Source organism: Pelophylax lessonae (assembly GCF_965119305.1).
Source record: "Pelophylax lessonae genome assembly, chromosome: 2".
Classification (NCBI taxonomy): domain Eukaryota; kingdom Metazoa; phylum Chordata; class Amphibia; order Anura; family Ranidae; genus Pelophylax; species Pelophylax lessonae.
In genome coordinates this window covers 386,641,944-386,661,342 of record NC_138769.1, presented here as the reverse complement: position 1 = coordinate 386,661,342, position 19,399 = coordinate 386,641,944, and the positions used below count along the sequence as shown (strand labels likewise).

The 19,399-nt window shown below is 46.8% G+C and overlaps 1 protein-coding gene across 1 annotated transcript in view; it reads right to left on the bottom strand.

Annotated features, from left to right (window-relative positions):
- Positions 1 to 13,934: 13,934 nt before the first annotated feature.
- Positions 13,935 to 19,399, bottom strand: part of TXLNG (taxilin gamma) — an 87,322-nt gene continuing 81,857 nt past the window's right edge. Inside the window, exons 9-10 of the mRNA XM_082246502.1 lie at positions 19,038 to 19,133; positions 13,935 to 14,469 (exon numbers count right to left, since the gene is read on the bottom strand). Of these exons, the coding sequence (XP_082102628.1) occupies positions 14,140 to 14,469; positions 19,038 to 19,133 (426 nt within the window). The 3' untranslated portion in view covers positions 13,935 to 14,139. The remainder of the gene's footprint in view (positions 14,470 to 19,037; positions 19,134 to 19,399) is intronic.

The window sequence follows — 19,399 nt, the reverse complement described above, 5'->3', positions numbered from 1 at the left end:
GTAGTGTCTATACCTTTGCAGTAGGGTGCAGTGCTGTAAAGTGTGTGCTACTTTAGCTTGATGTAGTGCCATTCTTTTGAGCAGAGAATTGGCACTTCCCTCTGGAGCAGAGTATAATTTTGCTTCTGCTTACTTCTGTAAAACTTCAAATCACCACTGCCACTACTCTTGAATCAGCCTCTTCACCCTTCCATTCATTAATCAGTATAGGACATTCTTTAAAAATGTGATGTACTGACTTGGAAGGCAGTGATCTGGGTCATCCCATTCCGGGCCTGCTTAACTGCTCTAATGAATGACTGGACCCAAGAGGCACTCAAAACCCGCTTAGCCTCTTCAAGGATGACAACCAACCCTCTTCTACCTCTGGTGTAGCCAGGTTTAAGGGGTGAATGGCTTGGATAAAGGTGCCCTCAGAGACGGGAACAAAGTTGGCTGTAATGGGCTTGGGGCCTCCTTGGTTAGAAGGGCTAATTGTGATGCCCTGAACTCCTCTGCAGGGTTGCATCCTTGACGTTGCACCCAGAGTCTGTAAGAGACTTGGCCATGACTTGCTGGCTTAGAGCAGTCTTGGCAGCAATATCCACAGACATTTTAGTCTGGTAATAGCTCCACGCTGCAGGCCCAGCACTTCTTACCCTTTTGTTTGGTATTAGCACTCAGGGGAGGAGTAATGCTGACACTCACTGGTAACTTTCTGCACCTCCTGGGCGAGACCTGCGGGGATGGATGAGCCGCTGGACTGGTCATGGCAACGCTTTTTTAGCTTGACCTTAAGCAAAGCAAGAGTGGGCTAAGTTGCATCCGAAGACAAAAACCACGCTCATGGAAAGGCACTCTTTTTCCTCTTCTTACTTACCCTAGCTGAGCACATGGAGGTCTTGGCTATATGGCAGAAAGTTGCTTTTGGAGCAAGGATGTCAGCACTGCACAGAAAGGAAAAGGAGACTCATAGAAAGAAGTAAACAGATTATAGACATGAGCCTGAATCACATCCCTCCCCTCCCCCATTTACCTGCAGCATAAGCAAGGGAAAACAATAGATGTTTCCAGTGCAAAAACCACCTCACGCATGCCTGAGCCTATATATGCCATAGCAAAGATGGCTGCCACACGCCAAATGCACCATGCATGCATGGATGGATGGATGCCATAGCCAGCCCTGAGACCGGAGACAGCCACAAAACCTGGACCATATTGTGCACATACGCATGTTGGTCAAAGGAAAAGCCACACATAAAAGAAAAAAAAAAAAACAAATTACTAGAACCAGCACATTGAGATTATCATCATGTGAAAATTGTAGTGTGTGGAGTGATCTTTTCAATCACGTGAAAGGAAATTCTGACCTCATCTAACAGAATATGTGCAGTATGAGTTTTGAATTATGAACTGAAATCTCTGCAATGAACTTGTGTCTGTTTTGTGATCATAAGACACATTTCACCAATAATAGTGCATGGGGTCATTGGTTGAATTTAAATGGCAACCTGACAAGGACAGAACTAATCTTGGGGTGTGTATGCAGCACAGAACAAGCAGAGGAATATCTGCAATCAAATGTTAAGCCTTATGAAGTTAGAGACACGGGAGGAAAACAAAAAGGAATAGCACATACCTGTAGGAGGAAAGAAACTGCAGCACTGACACCAGCATCAGGATTCAGCACCGGTGTGGAGAGACACATGCATCATGGACTCCAGCAACAAAGCGCAATCTCAGGTGTGCAGGGAGACACCATCTCAGGTGCACCACATGAGGTTCTGTCATCTCTAGTTAGCAAACTCCTCAGCCCCAAAAGACCACCAGAAGGGGCTCCCCCCTTGTTGGTGCATTTAGAAACCTAAAATGTGGGACTGCACCAGGGAGAGGCTGAACCTAGATGGATACTGACAGTCAGCAGGTAGGGACTTATCGCAACATCACAGTCTTGTAGGTGTATACCTTGAAGACAAAAAGGAGAATAGAGGAGGTTGCTCTGTCAAGACTTTTATAGATTTAAACAGGTCCTATGGGTGGATACAAGAGCGGAGCTATATCTTATGTATGCTGCCATGTTGGTGTCAGGAAAATGCTTTACCTCTCCTATGGGGCAGTCCCTCTTCCTGCTAAAGGCATTCAGATTTGTTGCCAGCAGTGTCAGAAGAAAAATAACCCATCTCAATAGAGGGGGTGGGTGCTATGTCCGTCAAACATCAGAGAAAAGGATTTTACGCCAAGACAAAAATCCAATTTTCGCTTTCGTTCATTGACAAACAGCTCCAGAATCTTCTTGATGTCCCAAAGCAGTGTCAAACATGAGGGGTGGGAAAAACAGCAGGGAAAAAAAAAATCCAAAAGGCTAAACCTAGCCAACCAGGTGACATGGAGCTCAACCAGGAACTGGAAAACAAAAAAAACACACACACTGAAGAGGACTAGTCCTCACAAACCGCAGCCTGCAAAACCTTGCGGCCAAAAGCAGCATCTGCAGATGCCAACACATCTACTTTTACAAAATTTTACAAAGTGTGCACAGACGACCAAGTGGCCACCTTGCAAATCTGCATCACTGACGCCTGATGGTGGGAGGCACTAAGCACCTGCGTACAATGCGCCTTAACAGGGAAAGGAGGAACCTGACCATTGATTGAATAGGCCTGCACTATAGTCTGTCTGATCCATCTGGAAATGGTCGCGGCAGATGCAGCCAACCCATTGCGAGAACCATCCGTAAGGACAAACTAGTCTGATTTCCTAAATGACTCGGTGGCCACCAGGTGCAGCCTGTTCGCCCGAACCACATCCAGAGAATGCAAGGCAATCTCCTTAGGATGCCTAGGCTTAGGACACAGGGAAGGCAACACAATGTCTTCATGCAGATGGAAACCAAAGACAGAGACAACCTTAGGAAGGAACGACTGACAAATAAGGTGAACAACAAGGCAAAGCACAGCCAGCTCCGACACTGTATGCAGAAGTAATCGCCACCAAGGAGGCTACCTTCTAGGGCAATGTAAGCAGAGGAATCTAATGAATATTTTTGAATGGCAGTTTCTGAAGAACCGAAAGCACCAAATTAAGATCCCACGAAGGCAACAGAGACCGCATGGGTGGAGCCAAGTGTCGAACCCCCTGAACAAAGGTGCGAACCAAGGAATGCGTATCCAAAAGGATGTTGAAAGAAAATCGCCAGGGTCAAAACCTGGCCCTTGAGGGTACCCAAGGCCAGGCACTGTTCCACACCTCTTTGGAGGAACACCAAAATTCGAGCCATCGAAAAGAAACGGGGAGAAACCCCCAGAGACTCACATCAAGCAATCAGATGCAATGGTAAAAAAGAGATAGGTTTCAGAGCTTTTGCCAGGAGTGGCAATTACAGAGTCAGACAACCCCCTATCCGTCAGCACCTGGCTTTCAACAGCCAAGCCGTTAAAAGCCAGGGACTGTAAATCAGGATGGACGATTGGCCCTTGGACCAATAGGTCTTCTTTATCAGACTGTACTTGCACCAAGGAGCCACTAGTGCGCGTCTGTTGTGCCGGCCAGAGGATCCCAAGATCTCGCCACAAATCTATGCACCTTCCCATTGAGGCTAACAGGTCCACCTAGGTAGTTCCCCAGCGGCGACACAGCTGATGAAACACCTCTGGATGAAGTGACCATTCTCCCTGGTCCAAGGCCTGTCGACTGAGGTAATCCGCCTGCCAATTTTCCACCCCTGGAATACGCACGGCAGAGAGAGCCGGAATGGAACGTCCCACCCACCTTAGAATGCAGTCTACTTCCTGAGCCACTAGGACACTCTTGGTGCCCCCTTGGTGATTGACATATGCCACGGCCGTGGCATTGTCCCGATTAAATCCGTACTGGACACCCCTGAAGATGAACAGTCTAATGGGCCAGACAAAGTCTGATCGCCCGAAGTTTCAGTACATTGATCCTTAATCTGGACTCCTCCAGAGTCCAAACCCTCTGAGCAAATTCTGTGCCCAAGATACCCCCTCCACCCGGCTAGGCTGGCATCCGTGGTGACCACCGTCCAGTACAGGGGAAGGAAGGATTTTCCCTGTCAAAGCATAGGAGAGCGAAGCCACCATATCAGGGACTCTCTCATACCCCAGCTCAGCAGAATCAGATTGTCTAGAGACTGCGAAATCTTGTCCCACTTGGCAAGAATCTCTCTGTAGAGGTCTCGTGTGGAACTGTGCAAACGGTCATCAACGGCATCAGGCCCAGTACCTGCATGCAAGTCCTGAGAGATGACTGAATGCTGGACAACAGAAGTCATATGGCATCCTGCAGCTTCTGGAGCTTGTCCAGCGGAAGAAACACCCTGGCTGAGGCCGAGTCCAGGGTCACCCCCAGATAATCCAACTTGGTGGGCAAGACCATAGCAGACTTCTGGAAATTCAATGTCCAACCGAACTCCTGCAGAGTCCGCACAGTGATGTCCAGATTGTCTTTTAGAGCAGTCGTCGACTCTGCTCGCAAACCAATGTCCAGGTACCCCAGTACCCCAATCCCCCACTATCGCAACAATACCAACACTTTTGTAAATACCCGAGGAGCTGAGGAGAGACCCAAGGGTAACGCCACAAATTGATAATCTTCCTCGCCCATGGCAAAGCAGAGGAAGCGCTAATGCCCGAGATATATATCGCGATATAGAGGTAAGCGTCCTTGATATTAATAGAGGCCAGAAGCTCCCATTGATGAAGGGACGCCACCACCATGTGGATGGACTCCATCCGGAACTTCTGTACCCACACAAAGCCGTTCAGGGCTTTGAGGTCCAGGATTGGACAAACTTTTCCTTCCTTCCTGGGAACAGGTTTGAATAAAAACCCCGAAAATGTTCAGAGATTGGAACTGGTACAATCACCCCTTGCAGTAGCAAGTCTTATACCGCCCCAAAGAGACCACGCAGGCGGTCTGGAGACAAAAGCAGGTTGGAAGGAAAAAAAACGTTCTGGAGGATAAGACAAACTAGATCTTGTAGCCGAACCAAATCAGCTCATTGACCCAACTGTCTAAAATCAGACACGTCAACGGGTCCGAAAAAAAACAAAGACGCCCCCCCACCCCAGATACAGGTGAGGGCCACCCCTTCAGGCAGAAGAGGGCTTGTCTGCAGGTCTGGAAAAACCTGCTCTCGGCTTACCAGGCCATGGCCTCTTGGAACCTCCAGGAACGTTCCTGATGGATTTGGATCCTTTGTCTTGAGACCCTGAGGGACGAAAAAGCAGATTAGCCCAAAAAAAAAAAAAAAAGGACCACGTTTGCGACGAGACTTCTTGCCCTGGAAGCCTGTGGGAGGAGAGTGACTCCCTTAATGATTCATCCAGGGAAGACCTAAACAGGTGATCCCCCACAAAGGGGAGATCCGATAAGGCCTTCTTGGAAGCTTGGTCCACAGACCAGAATTTCAGCTACATCATGTGCTGAAGGACCACTGCCATCACAGACATCCTTGAAACTATGAAAGCTGCATCCAGAGAGGCATCACAAACTGTAGCCCCTGGACCAACTGGTCCACCAATTCCGCAAAGGCAGGGGGAAGCTGTTCCCCCTCCAGATCCTGGCGCAAAAGCTTTGCCCACTCCGTCAAGGTCTGGGACACCAAGGCAATAGTGAACATCGGCCTAAGGACTGAACAGGCAATAGTATACATATCAAGGTCCAAGGTCTCTGCATTCCTATCAAAAGCTGGAGACTCCTCCATCGGAATTAGAGTATTTGTCCGGCCTGGAGACCAGAGAATACACCACAGGAGGAACCTTCCACTTTTTTTTTTTTTTTTAACAGGGACTCATCAAAGGGGTACCATCTACCGAAATGCTTATGTACTGCCATATTGCATTTTGGGCAACCCCACTGGCTTGCGACAATTTTGTTAAAATATGCGGGAAAAGGAAAAACCCTTGCCGTCTTTGAGGATTTTCGGGTACTGAAGGTGACCAGTGTCTCCGACGCAGCTGCATCCTACATTTGCAAAGTTTCCCACGCCGATACGATCAGTGCATCCACCAGCGCTTTTTCCATGCGCGGCTGTAGTAGAAGAGGAATCATCCTCCCTATCCAAGCACTCAGGATGTGTGGACACAGACCTTGGCGGCCAGATCAGTCTAAGAATCGGAGGAGACAAAGAGGAGGCAGGTGAAGGTGGTGGACGCTTTTTGCTGGTCTGTTTTTGCAGGACCATATCGACCTTGGACACTAAGGACTCCAGAGCCGCCGCCATAGCAGACAGGGTGGACTGGGACCCAGAAGGGCCAGCCTCCTCTAAGATGGGATCAGGGGGTGAAATGTGCTCCAGGGACTCCATGTTAACCAGGGAACCACGCAGGAAATTGAGAAAAAAAAAAAAAAACACTAAGTGACCCCACTGCCACGCTAGCAGCACCACAGGTCCCAGCACAACTAAATATAGCAGGGAGAGCCGCAGGGCACCCCCAGAAACTCACCACCCCCAGTCAGAGCAGAGCGCAGGATGGTGTACACCATGCGGTGATCAAAGAGAAAGAGGAAGTCCAGGAGTCAGCACTAAAGGTCCACCGCCGCAAACACCACCCACAAGGCTCCAAAAACATGGCTTTCGCTCTATTCAATGGAAACCACAAGAAAATGTCCACCGGACTACACCAACATGGCCACCGAATATACAACCAGCCATCCACGGCAAAATGGGGGCTCCACGTGGCTCCCGGTACCCACAGGGAACACCAAGGGACATCTGTACAGTAAAGGGGAATCCTGGCAGGAGCCCCCACCAGGACACCCCTCCTTCGCCCGCTCGACACCCCCAAAACGCACCTGGACAGGTATGGCCGCCCCTCCGGGGGGGGGGACAGGAGGAGGAAGCTAGGTGTGGGTAGATGTGGGGTGGTCCACAGGGGACCCCAGCATATGGGGGGGGCACTGCGTGGGAAGGAGGGGAACCCGGGGGTCTGACCGTCCCAGGGAGGGGGGTCACATTCACCCCGAAAGCTTACGAGGGAATGGGGGACACTACTTACAATACCATGGAACCGGGTGGGTACCGCTCCAGGCAGACCACCTCTCCATCGGAATAGGAGCATTGCAGGGCCAGGAGGCATGCTGCCACTCAGGCCTGAATCCGGTCGTATGCATCCTCGTGAGACCTTTTAACTTGCAGGCCAGAACCCTGTGCAGTGGGGCTATGTCGCGGCCGACCTAGTGCAGAGCTGAGGTCTGCACGTGCTCACTGGCCAGACTGGGGAGACTGCAAGGATCTAGAATATCCAGTCCGTCGCACAGTCCAGCAGTTGATTGTAGTTCTCACAGGAACCGAAATTAAAGTTAGGAAAGAAATCTGTTTAAAAAGGAAAAAATGCTAGGACCAGAGATCTCAGAAAGGAACTAGGTCCTTAACTCCTGATTAGGCAGGAAAAAACTGAATGCCTTTAGCATGAAGTGGGAGTATACCCCCCCCCCCCCCGGGACTGCCCCATAGGCGTGGTAAAGCTTTTTCCTGCCTAGTGTCCTATGGTCAAAAAGATTCTGGAGCGGTCTGTCAATGAACAAAAGAGAAAAGTAATTTTTCTTCACGGATATGTGCTGATGAAATGGCACTGATTATCAGTCTAAATGGTGTACTCACTCTGCCCCTCAAAGATCCGCTCTCCTTTCCTCACAAGCTCTGTGTGAGGAAAGGAGAGCTGATAACTGATGGTCTGTTTATGTTGAACACAGCTGATCACATGGTTAGGGGCTGCTGTGATTGGCCCTTTACCCTGATTTGTGATCCGCTGCGTCCAAGGCACACAGCAGTCACAGAGCGTGCACCATGGGAGGACTTCCTCCCAGAACTGGAGACCCACGCTGTAGCCGTCTATTGGCTAACCACTTTCCACCCACGCTATAATGTACTATTAGGAAATACTACAGATTGCTTCGGCAAGTCAGAGCGGTCCTGTGTACTCTGCAGTGTTATTTTAAGCAGCCCTTTCAGTTCCTATCATGGACAACAGAACAATTACTTTCTATGTTGTGGAGGTGAGGGATTCATCAGTTTAACAACAGTTTGGTGGGCAGCGTAGACATAATTCCTTACTATTTTGGTCCAGAACATTGCACACATCGATAGCGCAAAATTAGGAGTCAAGTGCATTTCTGGGTAATCCAGAAGTATTTTTCGGTACTTGGATGGTGTTTAAACATGGAAAAACTTTTGACTTACCGTAAAATCCATTTCTCTGATGTTCATGGACACAGCTCCCGGTATTCATAACCATTGGGTTATAATGCCCCCTACAGGAGTAAGACACTAGGCAGAAAAAAAATTCTGACCACGCCCCTGGGCAGTCCCAGGGGGTATACTCCCTCTCTCTGCTATAGCCACTAAGTTTTGTTACGCGCAGTGTCAGGAGAATAACAACTCAACAGAGGGGTGAGTGCTGTGTCCGTCAATGACCATCAGAGAAATGGATTTTACGGTAAGTCAAAAATCCAATTTTCTCTTTTATTCATTGACGGACACAGCTCCTGGTATTCATAACCATTGAGACGTCCCAAAGCAGTGTTAAACATGCGGGGTGGGAACAACCAAAAAAAAAAAAAAAAAAAAAAAAAAATTCCAAAGGCTAGGCATTAGCCAACCAGGCTACAGGAGCTCAAACAACTGGAGCCCACCTGAAAAAAAAAAAAAACACTACACCCTCAAAGAGGATCAGGTCCTCTTAACAGCAGCCTGCAAAACCTTGCGGCCAAAGAAAGCAACCGCAGATGCCGACACATCCACTTTATGAAACTTTGTAAAAGTTTGCACCGACGACCAGGTGGCCACCTTGCAAACCTGCATCACTGACGCCTGATGACGGAAGGCCCAGGAGGCACTAAGAAAAGAGTGACTTGATCCCTGATGTAATAGGCCTCTGTCTGTCTGATCCATCTGGAAATGATCGCAGAGGAAGCAGACATCTCTGAGGTCCATCTGTGAGCACAAAGAGAGAGAGTCTGATTTCCTGAAAGACTCTGTAGCTGCCAGGTACACCCTAAATGCCTGGACCACATCCAAGGCATGCAAGGCAATTTCCTTTGAATGTTTAGGCCTGGGACACATGGAAGGCAACACAATGTCTTCATTCAAATGAAAATCAGAGACAATCTTTGGAAAGAGACAGACAGGGTCGAAGAACACGACCTTATCCCTGTGAATCACCAGATGGAACTGGCGGCATTATCCTGTCGTTCACCCTGACAATCTGCGTGCAGAGGTGATAGCCACCAAAAAGGCCACCTTCTGGGACAGCGTAAGCAGGGGAATCTCCCGAAAATTTTCAAAGGGAGGCTTCTGTAGAGTTAAAAGCTACAAACTGAGATCCCAAGGCGGCAACGGAGCCTGCACTAGGGGGGACCAAACGTCGGACACCCTAAAAAAAGTACACACCGGGGAGTGTGTGGCCAAAGATCATTGGAAGAAGAAGACCACCAAAGCCGACACTTGGCCCTTGATGATACTCAGATACCCAACTTTTGTTCAACCCTCCGTTGAAGGAAGGTTAAGATCCGAGCCATCAAGGAATGGGGCTGAACCCAAAGTAACTCACACCACGCAATGTACATCTTCCACGTACGATGGTAGATCTTCCTAGAAGTAGATTTCCTAGCTTTCAACAGTGTAGGAATCACTGATTCAGATACACCTCTATCCTTCAGCACCTGGCGTTCAACAGCCAAGCTGTCAAAGCCAGCGACTGTCAAGCAGGATGTAAGATCGTTCTTGGGAAAGCAGATCCTCCCTGAGAGGACGCTTTCAAAGAATGTTGGCGACCAGCCGCACCAGATCGGCGTACCAAGCCCGATGAGTCCAGTTCGGAGTCACTAAGATGACTGGAATTCCTTCTGCCTCGATCCTGCGTAGAAGTCTGGACAGAAGCTTGAGAGGAGGGAAGGCGTAAATCAGACGATACCCCCACAGGGCCAACAGCACGTCTGTGGCATCCGCCAGAGGATCCCTTGAGCAAGCCACAAACCTTTACACCTTTCTGTTGAGCTGAAACCGCAACAAATCCACCTCTGGGGTACCCCACTGGAGACACAGCTGATGAAACCCCCTCCGGATGAGGGGAACACTCCCCATGGTCCAAAGCAGTTGAGCGCCTTGCCTTTCTTTCTGGAGACTAAGAACAGGTTTGAGTAAAAACCCTGAAAACGTTCTGAAATCGGAACCGGGACAATCACTCCTTGAAGGAACAGGTCTTGTACCGCCCTAAACAGGCCCTGTAAGAGGTCTGGGGACAGGCGCAAGTTGAAAGGATCTTGTAGCTGGACCAAATGACTAAGTGGACCCACTTGTCTTGCACCAGGGATTTCCACAGATACGGAAACCAGCGAAGACGTCCCCCCACCCCCGATACGGGTGAGTGCGCACCTTCATGCTCAAGGAGCCTTTGTCCGCGGGTCTGGAGAAGCCCGATCTTAGCTTGCCAGACCAGGATAGTTTGGATTATCCTGAAGAGCCCTTTGTCAGTTGACCCTAATGGATGGAAAATCTTTTGAGCTGAGAAGGAAGGCCCACGTCTGCGACAAGGTTCCTTGCCCTTAATAGCAAGAGGAAGAAAAGTACTCTCTCCCGCCCGTGAGACCTTTAATGAGGTCATCTAGGGTAGCACCAAACAGGCGATCTCCTTGCAAAGGAATATCAGCAAAGGCATTTTTTGAAGTCTGATCCGCAGACCAGAACTTGAGCCAAAAGACATGCCGAAGGACCACTGCCAAAACAGAGGCATCACAGATAAACTGCAGCTCCCGGTCCACCAGCTCGCCAAAGGCAGAGGGGAGCTGTTCCCCGTTCAGGTCACGGCGTAAGCTTTGCCCACTCGGTCGGAGTTTGCAACACTAGGGCAACGGTGATTGCCGACCTCATTGCCGAACCAGCCAGAGTGTACATATTGCGGCCCTCAGCCTCCACCTTCCGGTCAGCCGGATCTCTAAAGGCCAGGGACTCTTCAAACGGAATCATGGTTGCCTTGTTCAATCTGGAAACCAGAGGATCTCCCAGTGGTGGCACAGTCCACTTCTTAAGAAGGGACTCCTCATAGGGGTAACGCCTGATTAGGAACCCCACGGGGACGCTTTGGTCATTTGGCCTCAGAGAGGGGAACCAGGTGTTCCAAAGACTCCATGAGTCACCATGGGGACCCCACAAAAGGTGTAAAACACTGCTAAAGGGACAACCCCCACCGTGCTGGCAGCATCACCTGGTCACCATGCACAAGGCACCAAGAGATCCTCAGCAGAGAGGGAGAGGACCCCCCCCCTAGACTCCCCACCCATAGAAACAAGTGCCTGCAGCCACCAGGGTAATGCACTACACATGCAGAGGGGCTCCCACCGGCGAAAAACACCACCCACAGGGCTCCACTATCATGGCCACCGCTATTTTCAATGGCAAACCACAGCAAAATTGCCGCCGGACTACACAAACATGGCCGCAGTGTATAGGAATACACAGGCTACAACAAAATGGCGACCCTGCACGGCAACACGAGGCATATAGGGACACAGGAAGGAGGCCATGCCTCACGGATTGATCCAAACAGAATGAGGGGCCCTGGCAGGAGCCCCCAGCAGGTACAACCCCCACGTCCCCCATCGCTAGTAAGCGCCCTGCCCCCACCCCAGGAACAGTGGCCAGACCACCCAAACAGCCCCAACATATTTGAGGGGGGAAGATGACTTGCCAAGGGAAGGTGCCTGCAGGAAGGAGGGGAACCCGGGGGTCTGATCATCCCAAGGAGGGGCCCATGTCCACCTCAAAACCCTCCAGAGGGAGAGAGGGGGGGGGGGGGGGGAACAACTACTCACCATACCAGGAACCAGGCGGGCACTGCTCCAGACAGAACCCCTCTCCATTAAAATGGGGGGGGGCTGTTGGCCAGGAGGAACGTACGTGAACTCGCAGGCTAGTCCCATCTAATGGGACTATGTCGTGGCCGACCTTGCGCGGAGCTGAGGTCTGCGCGCCCTCACTGGCTAGACTGGGGTGACCACTCTATTTAGATTATCCAGCCCATCGCCCATTTGGTCAGTTGATTGTAGATCTCACAGGAAAAATCCAGGAGAAAAAATTCTAAATCTAAAAAGAAAAAAAAAAAAAATTGCCAGGACCAGAGATCCCAGCAACGAACTAGGTCCTTACTCCCGACTAGGCAGAGAAACCCTGAGTGGCTATAGCAGAGAGAGGGAGTATACCCCCTGGGACTGCCCATGGGTGTAGCCAAAATTTTTTTTGGCCTAGTGTCTTACTCCTATAGAGGGCAGTATAACCCAATGGTTATGAAAACCAGGAGCTGTGTCCGTCAATGAACAAAAGAGAAAAACATATACCGCAGATGAACTATATCTGTTTTTTTCTTTAAAGGAGTTGTCAAGTCGGGAAGGTTTTTTTTATCTTAATGCATTAGGATAAAAAGGCTTCTGTGCGTAGCAGCACCCCTAATACTTACCTGTGCCCACTCTCTGTCCAGCGACATCTACGAGTCCCTCGGCCATCCTGGGACTCTCCCTCCTGATTGGCTGAGATATAGCAGTGGCACCATTGGCTCCCGCGGCTGTCAAAGCCAGTGAGCCAATCAGGAGAGAGGGGGGCAGGGCCGAACGGCAGCTCTGTATCTGAATGGACACATGGAGCTGCAGCTTGGCTAGGGTGCCCCCATAGCAAGCTGCTTGATGTGGGGGCACTCGATAGGAGGGATGGGACAGGAGCAGCAATGAAGGACCCAAGAAGAGGAGGAATTTATGGCTGCCCTGTGCAAAACCACTGCGCAGAGGTAAGTAGAACATGTTTGTTATTTAGAAAAACAAACACGGTCTCATCAGAACTCTGGGCTAGATGGAGAACACATGGTAATGATGGTTATTTTTATCCAGTGGTGTATCTACCAATAATTTGTCTGCTCCCAGACAATTTTAGAATGATAGACATCATTTAGACTTCTGAAAGTATGCATGTGAATGGCAACTAAATGTGGACGATACAATTACTACTGCACAGCCATTTTACAATAAACCAATCTGACCATAAATGTGTCAAATGTTTTTGTGAGCGATTAGAACTGACCCAAAATACTTTCTTAAAATTACAGATCTATCTATGCAGATCTAACAAACATTATTTTACAATAGTCTTTATATGTATAACACTTCTAGTGGAAAAAACATGACTTGTAATGTTCAATAACATGCAAAATATGTAAAGTACCGCTATCTTCAAACTCCATTGTGGGGGTGGCAATTCTAATGCCCACCAAGCATTTCTAGTCATTAGATCCTGCCCTCCCAGGTCAGGCTGTAGTTTATATCAGTAACTGAGCTGGCTAATTAGCATGAGCTCCAGGATACTGATGTGGCAACACACCCCTCCCTTCAGACACCACATGGTTTGAACATATGATATCCTTGCTCTGCTTAATGTTGGTATAGTTGGCTATCTTTACTCATGTTAGTAACAGAATAAAATTGAATGACTTATAGCAGCAATTGTGTGACATGTTGTACAGCCATCCATTATGTTGGCTACGAAGGTATCTATTACTCATGAATTGTGAAAGCCCCTTTTAAGGGAAATCTTCCACAAATATTGAATAGGTGCCACAGAATGCAGATCAAGACTTGGAATGGCTATTTTCATTAGCGCCTTCTGAGAAACACTTAAGCTGGCCAGACTATACATTATACAATATTCTTATTCAATTTCCTTTACCTTCAACTATGTAGTACAAGGGCCTCCCTGCTTGCATAAAGTGTTTAGGTTTGACCTCATATTATATGGTTTTGGTAAATCTAACGGACAATTGTATAATGTATGGCTAGCCTTAGATTTAAAAAAACCTGGGCCTAGATTATGTGGCTCAGACATATTAGAAAAAAAAAACCAAAACAAAAATACAGACAGCTACCAAAAAGGGGTATATGAGAAAATCTATTAGACTGTGTTGTTGCTAGGAAGCTTTATGTAGCACATGTACTCCAGTAGTCCTAGGAAAATACAAATATAGTAGAAAAAGTAGGAAATCTCTCACCACAAAACAAATTACCACCAACAAAGTTATACACAAAATATATATGTATATTTTTATGTATATACATATGCTTGTGTATCTGTGTTCTTAACAGTGTTATTTCCCCCCCTTTTTAGTCAACAGAATCAATGCCAGAAAGCGGCCCTTTTGAGACAGTCTTTTGCAACACAATTTGTCTGTCTGGTAGTGGAGGTTCAGATAAAGGCTGGATTCCACACTCTTTACTTGTGACCACAATTTTCTCTTCTGGAGATTCAACTGAATGAGTCTCTAATGACTCTCCATCAGCTGTGCCACCACCATCACAATCAGACACTTGATCCTGAAGGCCTTCAATCTTCTTATTGAGCTCATTGCGTTCTGTCTGGAGGGCTCTGCAGAGTTTTTCCAGACGTTCCAGTTTCACTTGCAATGCTTTGTGCTCCTTATCCCTAACAGTTTTCTAGAAAAGAAGTAGGAATTGTTAATACACCACAAAATGCCCAATGTCATTGATGCTCATCTCAAATCTTGAAGGTCCACTAAGGCCTCATGCACACAGAGCGTCTGTTTAGCTTTTAAGAACACTAGAACCAGAAGATATTAGCATTAATATGAATTTATTCTCGGCATTGGGATGCATTAATGCTCAAACACTGGAAGTGTCTAGAGTTTACATGTATTTACACACGTTTAGCGTTTTCCTGCACTTCAAACTCTCCTCAACGAGCCTTTGGTGTTTTTTTTTCCCCAGCCTGTCAATGCTTTTCTCCTAATACAAAGATAAACATTGATGTGGACACACAAGACTTACAAAAAGGGGGTTTTACATGCTGGACAAAAAAAAAATAAAAATCAAACAAATGCCTGTAAAAGCGTCAAGAAAGCCCAGTGTGCTTGAGGCATAACTGTGCATGTTCTTCAGTTTTCCACAGCCTCACAAATTATCTAATCAGTGTTCTCTTACACTGGGGTACATAGAAGGTACTAGGTACATAGTACTATGGGAAACACACAGGACCATCAAGTACCCATGTTATGCAGACTCTTTTGGCTCACGTCGTCAACACATTCCTTAGCCAGGCAGGCCACAAAGTATAGCAAATTAATTGAAGCAAAATACTTACAGCTTTAGCCACATCATTTTCCTGTAATAAATTATGTCCCATGTAGTGCAGGCAGCTGGATCCTGGAGAAATCATTTATTTTGTGCAAGGAGCGAGGAAAGAAAATTCTTTATCGTTCATTAGGGAAAAACACGTTGGCCAGCTGGGAATAACCCCTTCAGCTCCCAGAATTTTTTGTTTTTTTTTATTTTTGCACTAGTCCAAGGCAAATGAAGGTCTAATCCTTCTTTAACTAGTTACCCCCCCCCCAATAAAGTGTGCTACATGCTTTCTAGCTGGGTTCTCTATGCGGTTATCCAGGTCAGAGACTTTCTTTGAAATTGCGTTGGGGGCTGGATCTCAAAGGATAGAAGATTATTTTTCCGGGATAGAATATGAACGTAAGGCATTGGGCTTTGCTTGTGGTGCTTTCTAGACTTTCATGTACTGTGTTAGCCACAGAGCGCTTTCTAGGTCCAGAATCATTACACAGCCTCTGGAGTGACCAAGTCTCTGAAGACTTTTAATGAGTAAGCTATATGGGCTGAGCATCGGGAAGTACTGGGTTAATTGGAAAGTTAAACACCACCATTACTCCCGTTCTGCTGGTTTATAACACACTATATGCAGTACTTGCGATTTGGTCTATACAGATCCAGAAACTAAAGTCCCAAATAGTGCAATCCAACAATACTGGGTTAAGTCTCTGAGTTTAAGCACCACTTTGCTGCTCTCTGAATCAGCAGGGACTGTAGACTGTGAAGATGCAAGAGAAAAGAGCACGTACAGGCTCCGGTGCAAAAACATTACTGTCCATACTCAAAAAACTAAGAACTAAAATGTGAATTAATGTGAATAATAGTATAATATAGAATGTATCAGTAATGGACAGTATTGGTTGCTCTAGGGTCAATTAACATTAGCGTTATCCATCCCCTTGTTCCTTCCTTCAAATGCATTGTCTAGTAATAGTTTTTGGTTAAACAGGAGTGAATAGTACTGGCCTCCTACTCCCGCCCCCTGCCACTCTTCACAACATATAAAGACTTGTTCTTTGGCCAATCTCCTTCTTATGATTTGATAAAGGGGCCCTCCTGTCAGCTCTGAAACATGTAGCCACATCCCTGCACTTCCTATCATCACCCAGCAGAGAGAGGTGGTTTGGAGCCACGGCCATCTTGCCACTTCTGGAAGCTGCTGATGCTTATGTTTCAGCCTGAAATCTGACAGCTGCATTTCCATCATCCAGAACTGTGCTTTAACTAGCCACATACATACTGAGCTCTGCAGCCTCACGGTTATCCTATGGAGGTCTATATGGGTCTATAACAAGCCTTGATCTACTTTTATCTAATGAGTGCATTTTTATTGTCTTATGCTTTTTTAATAATTTACTACACCTAGATGGAGGCACCCTCTTGTGTCTATGCATTAAAGTGGTTGTAAAGCCACTTTGTGTACTTAAAGCGGAGTTCCACCCATTTTTAATAGGTTGGAATACATAGATCTTTGTAATCCCCTTTAAAACGGCTTTTACCAATGGAAACTTTTTTTTTTTTTTTTTGCTAGTAAATACCTTAATTTCGGCTTTATTCCTCCTCTCCTCACTTCCTGGTCCGATCGGCGATGACGTCATTCGGCGATCCGCAGTGTCTGCTGGGATGTATTCTATTCCAGAAATCTCAGTAGCTGTATCTGTACTGAGCCGTGCCTGCCCCGCCTCCGCCCCGCCTCCTCTCATTCAGTTGCATTGTATGAATGTATTAAGGCCGTTCTCTGCCCCGCCTCCACCCCGCCTCCTCCCATTGAGTTGTATTGAGAGGAGGCGGGGCGGAGGCTGGGCAGAGAACAGCCTTAATACATTCATACAATGCAATTCATTGAGAGGAGGCGGGGCGGAGGCGGGGCAGGCACGGCTCAGTACAGATACAGCTACTGAGATTTCTGGAATAGAATACATCCCAGCAGGCACTGCGGATCGCCGAATGACGTCATCGCCGATCGGACCAGGAAGTGAGGAGAGGAGGAATAAATCCGAAATTAAGGTATTTACTAGCAAAAAAAAAAAAAGTTTCCATTGGTAAAAGCCATTTTAAAGGGGATTACAAAGATCTAAAGTTCCAAAAATGGGTGGAACTCCACTTTAATAGATTCCCCTCTGTTCCATGATGTTATGTGCCCCAGCGCATATTTTATATATTAAAAAAAAAAAATACACTGCTCAAAAAAATTAAAGGAACACTTTTTGATCAGACTATAGCATCAATTAAATTAAACTCCTGGGATATTGATCTGGTCAGTTAAGTAGCAGAGGGGGTTGATAATCAGTTTTAGCTTTGGTGTTAATGAAATTAACAACAGGTGTACTAGATGGGCAAAAAGGAGACCACCTCCAAAACAGGAATGGTTTTACAAGTGGAGGCCACTGACATTTTTCTCCCTTCTCATCTTTTCTGACTTTTTTTACACTAGTTTTGCATTTGGCTAGGGTCAATATCACTACCGGTCTCCCAGCACAGTCTCAAGAACATGGAGGAGATTCCAGGAGACAGGACCTTAACCCATCAGCAGGACCAGTATCTGCTCCTTTGTGCAAGAAGGAACAGGATGAACACTGCCAGAGCCCTACAAAATGACCTCCAGCAGGCCACTGGGGTGAAAGTCTCTGACCAAACATTTAGAAACAGACTTCATGAGGGTGGCCTGAAGACCCGGCATCCTCTAGTGAGCCCTGTGCTTACTGCCCTGCACCATGGAGCTCGATCTCCATTTGCCAATAAGCACCTGAATTTGCAGGTCCACCACTAACGCTCTGTGCTTTTCACAGATGAGAGCAGGCTCACCCTGAGCATGCGACAGACGTTATAGAGTCTGGAGAAGCTGTGGAGAACATTATGCTGGCTGTAACATCATTTAGCACAAACACTGTGCAGTTATTCACACTTTAAAAGGAGCAGGAGGATCACATTTTTTTTTTTTTTTTTAAGGGTTACAACCACTGTAGGGCACACCAGAAGTCTTTCATCGTTGGGTTACAATGTTGCCTACGAAAGGATTCAACACTGGCAAACAAAAAACTTTAGACTGGCCTAGGATATCCCCTCCTACAACCTGCATGCCTCAGGTTTGTAGCAAAGTAGTACTGACAACATGATCATACACAGAGGAGTGGGACCTGTGTCCCTTTTTGAATTTCAAGGAACAAAATTTTATAGTAAATTCAAATATCCTGTTATATTGCCCATTCAAGAGACCGCCAAGTGTTTTTTCCCATATGAGCATTTTCCTGCAAATACAGGGAGCAAACAAATTACAAATGAGGTTACCAGCAGCTGTGCGTGTTCTGTGCATTTTCTTCCTGTGTTTGATTGTCATGTAGGTTGACAAGTATGAGCAAAGAGCCTGCACACATGGTTTCTGGTGTAAGTGCCCTCTCACACCAGAACGTGGTGTAGGGAACCCGCATTCCTTGCACTGCAGTTGAGAACTGCAGCGGGTGCCAATATTAAATTAACGACACTCCAATCGCAGGTCGCAAATGCAATGCAATTGTCTGCACCAGATCGTATGGTACAGAAGTACCATGTGATCCAGGTGCAGTGCATTTTCTAAAGTAGTGCTTGCACTACTTTAGTGCGGTCCAGTGCAATTCAACCCAGTCAAAATGAATGGGCAGCGTGTTCCTGTACAATTCCTGGTGTGAACCGGCCCACAATGAGACAGATGCTTTATCACTAAAATCATCAAAACTAAACAATCCTTCCAGGACTATAAAATTTACCTCTCAAAGAGATATTTAAATTATTTTTGATTGAAAAGCTTATAATTCATTAGGATTACATGATAGAAGATACACAAAACGCCACAATCAGAGAAATGACTTGTAGGATGCTTTTAAAAAAAAATTGGACAAAGTCATACTCACCTCTTCAGCCATTTGTAATAGGGCCTTATTGTTATTTTCCCACTTAGTACGCCACACAATGGTTTCTTTTTCTAGTTTCTTTATTTTCTTGGTCATCTAAATAATAAAACATCAAATGGAAGGATTGAAATCATTTCCTTTTCCTTGGGGCAAAGTCTTTTTTATAGTTTACTCAACACTTGTTAAATCGTCTTTCAACTGTATACAATTGTCTAGATTCTCAAAACATTACCTGCTTAAATACTGTATCGCATCATAAGATCCTGTATGCATGGACAAGAAAATAGCATCTAATGTTTTGGACCCTCCTAAAAATGTGGTCATTTTTTTTTTCTTAGAAAGGGTTTTATAGGTGCAGATGA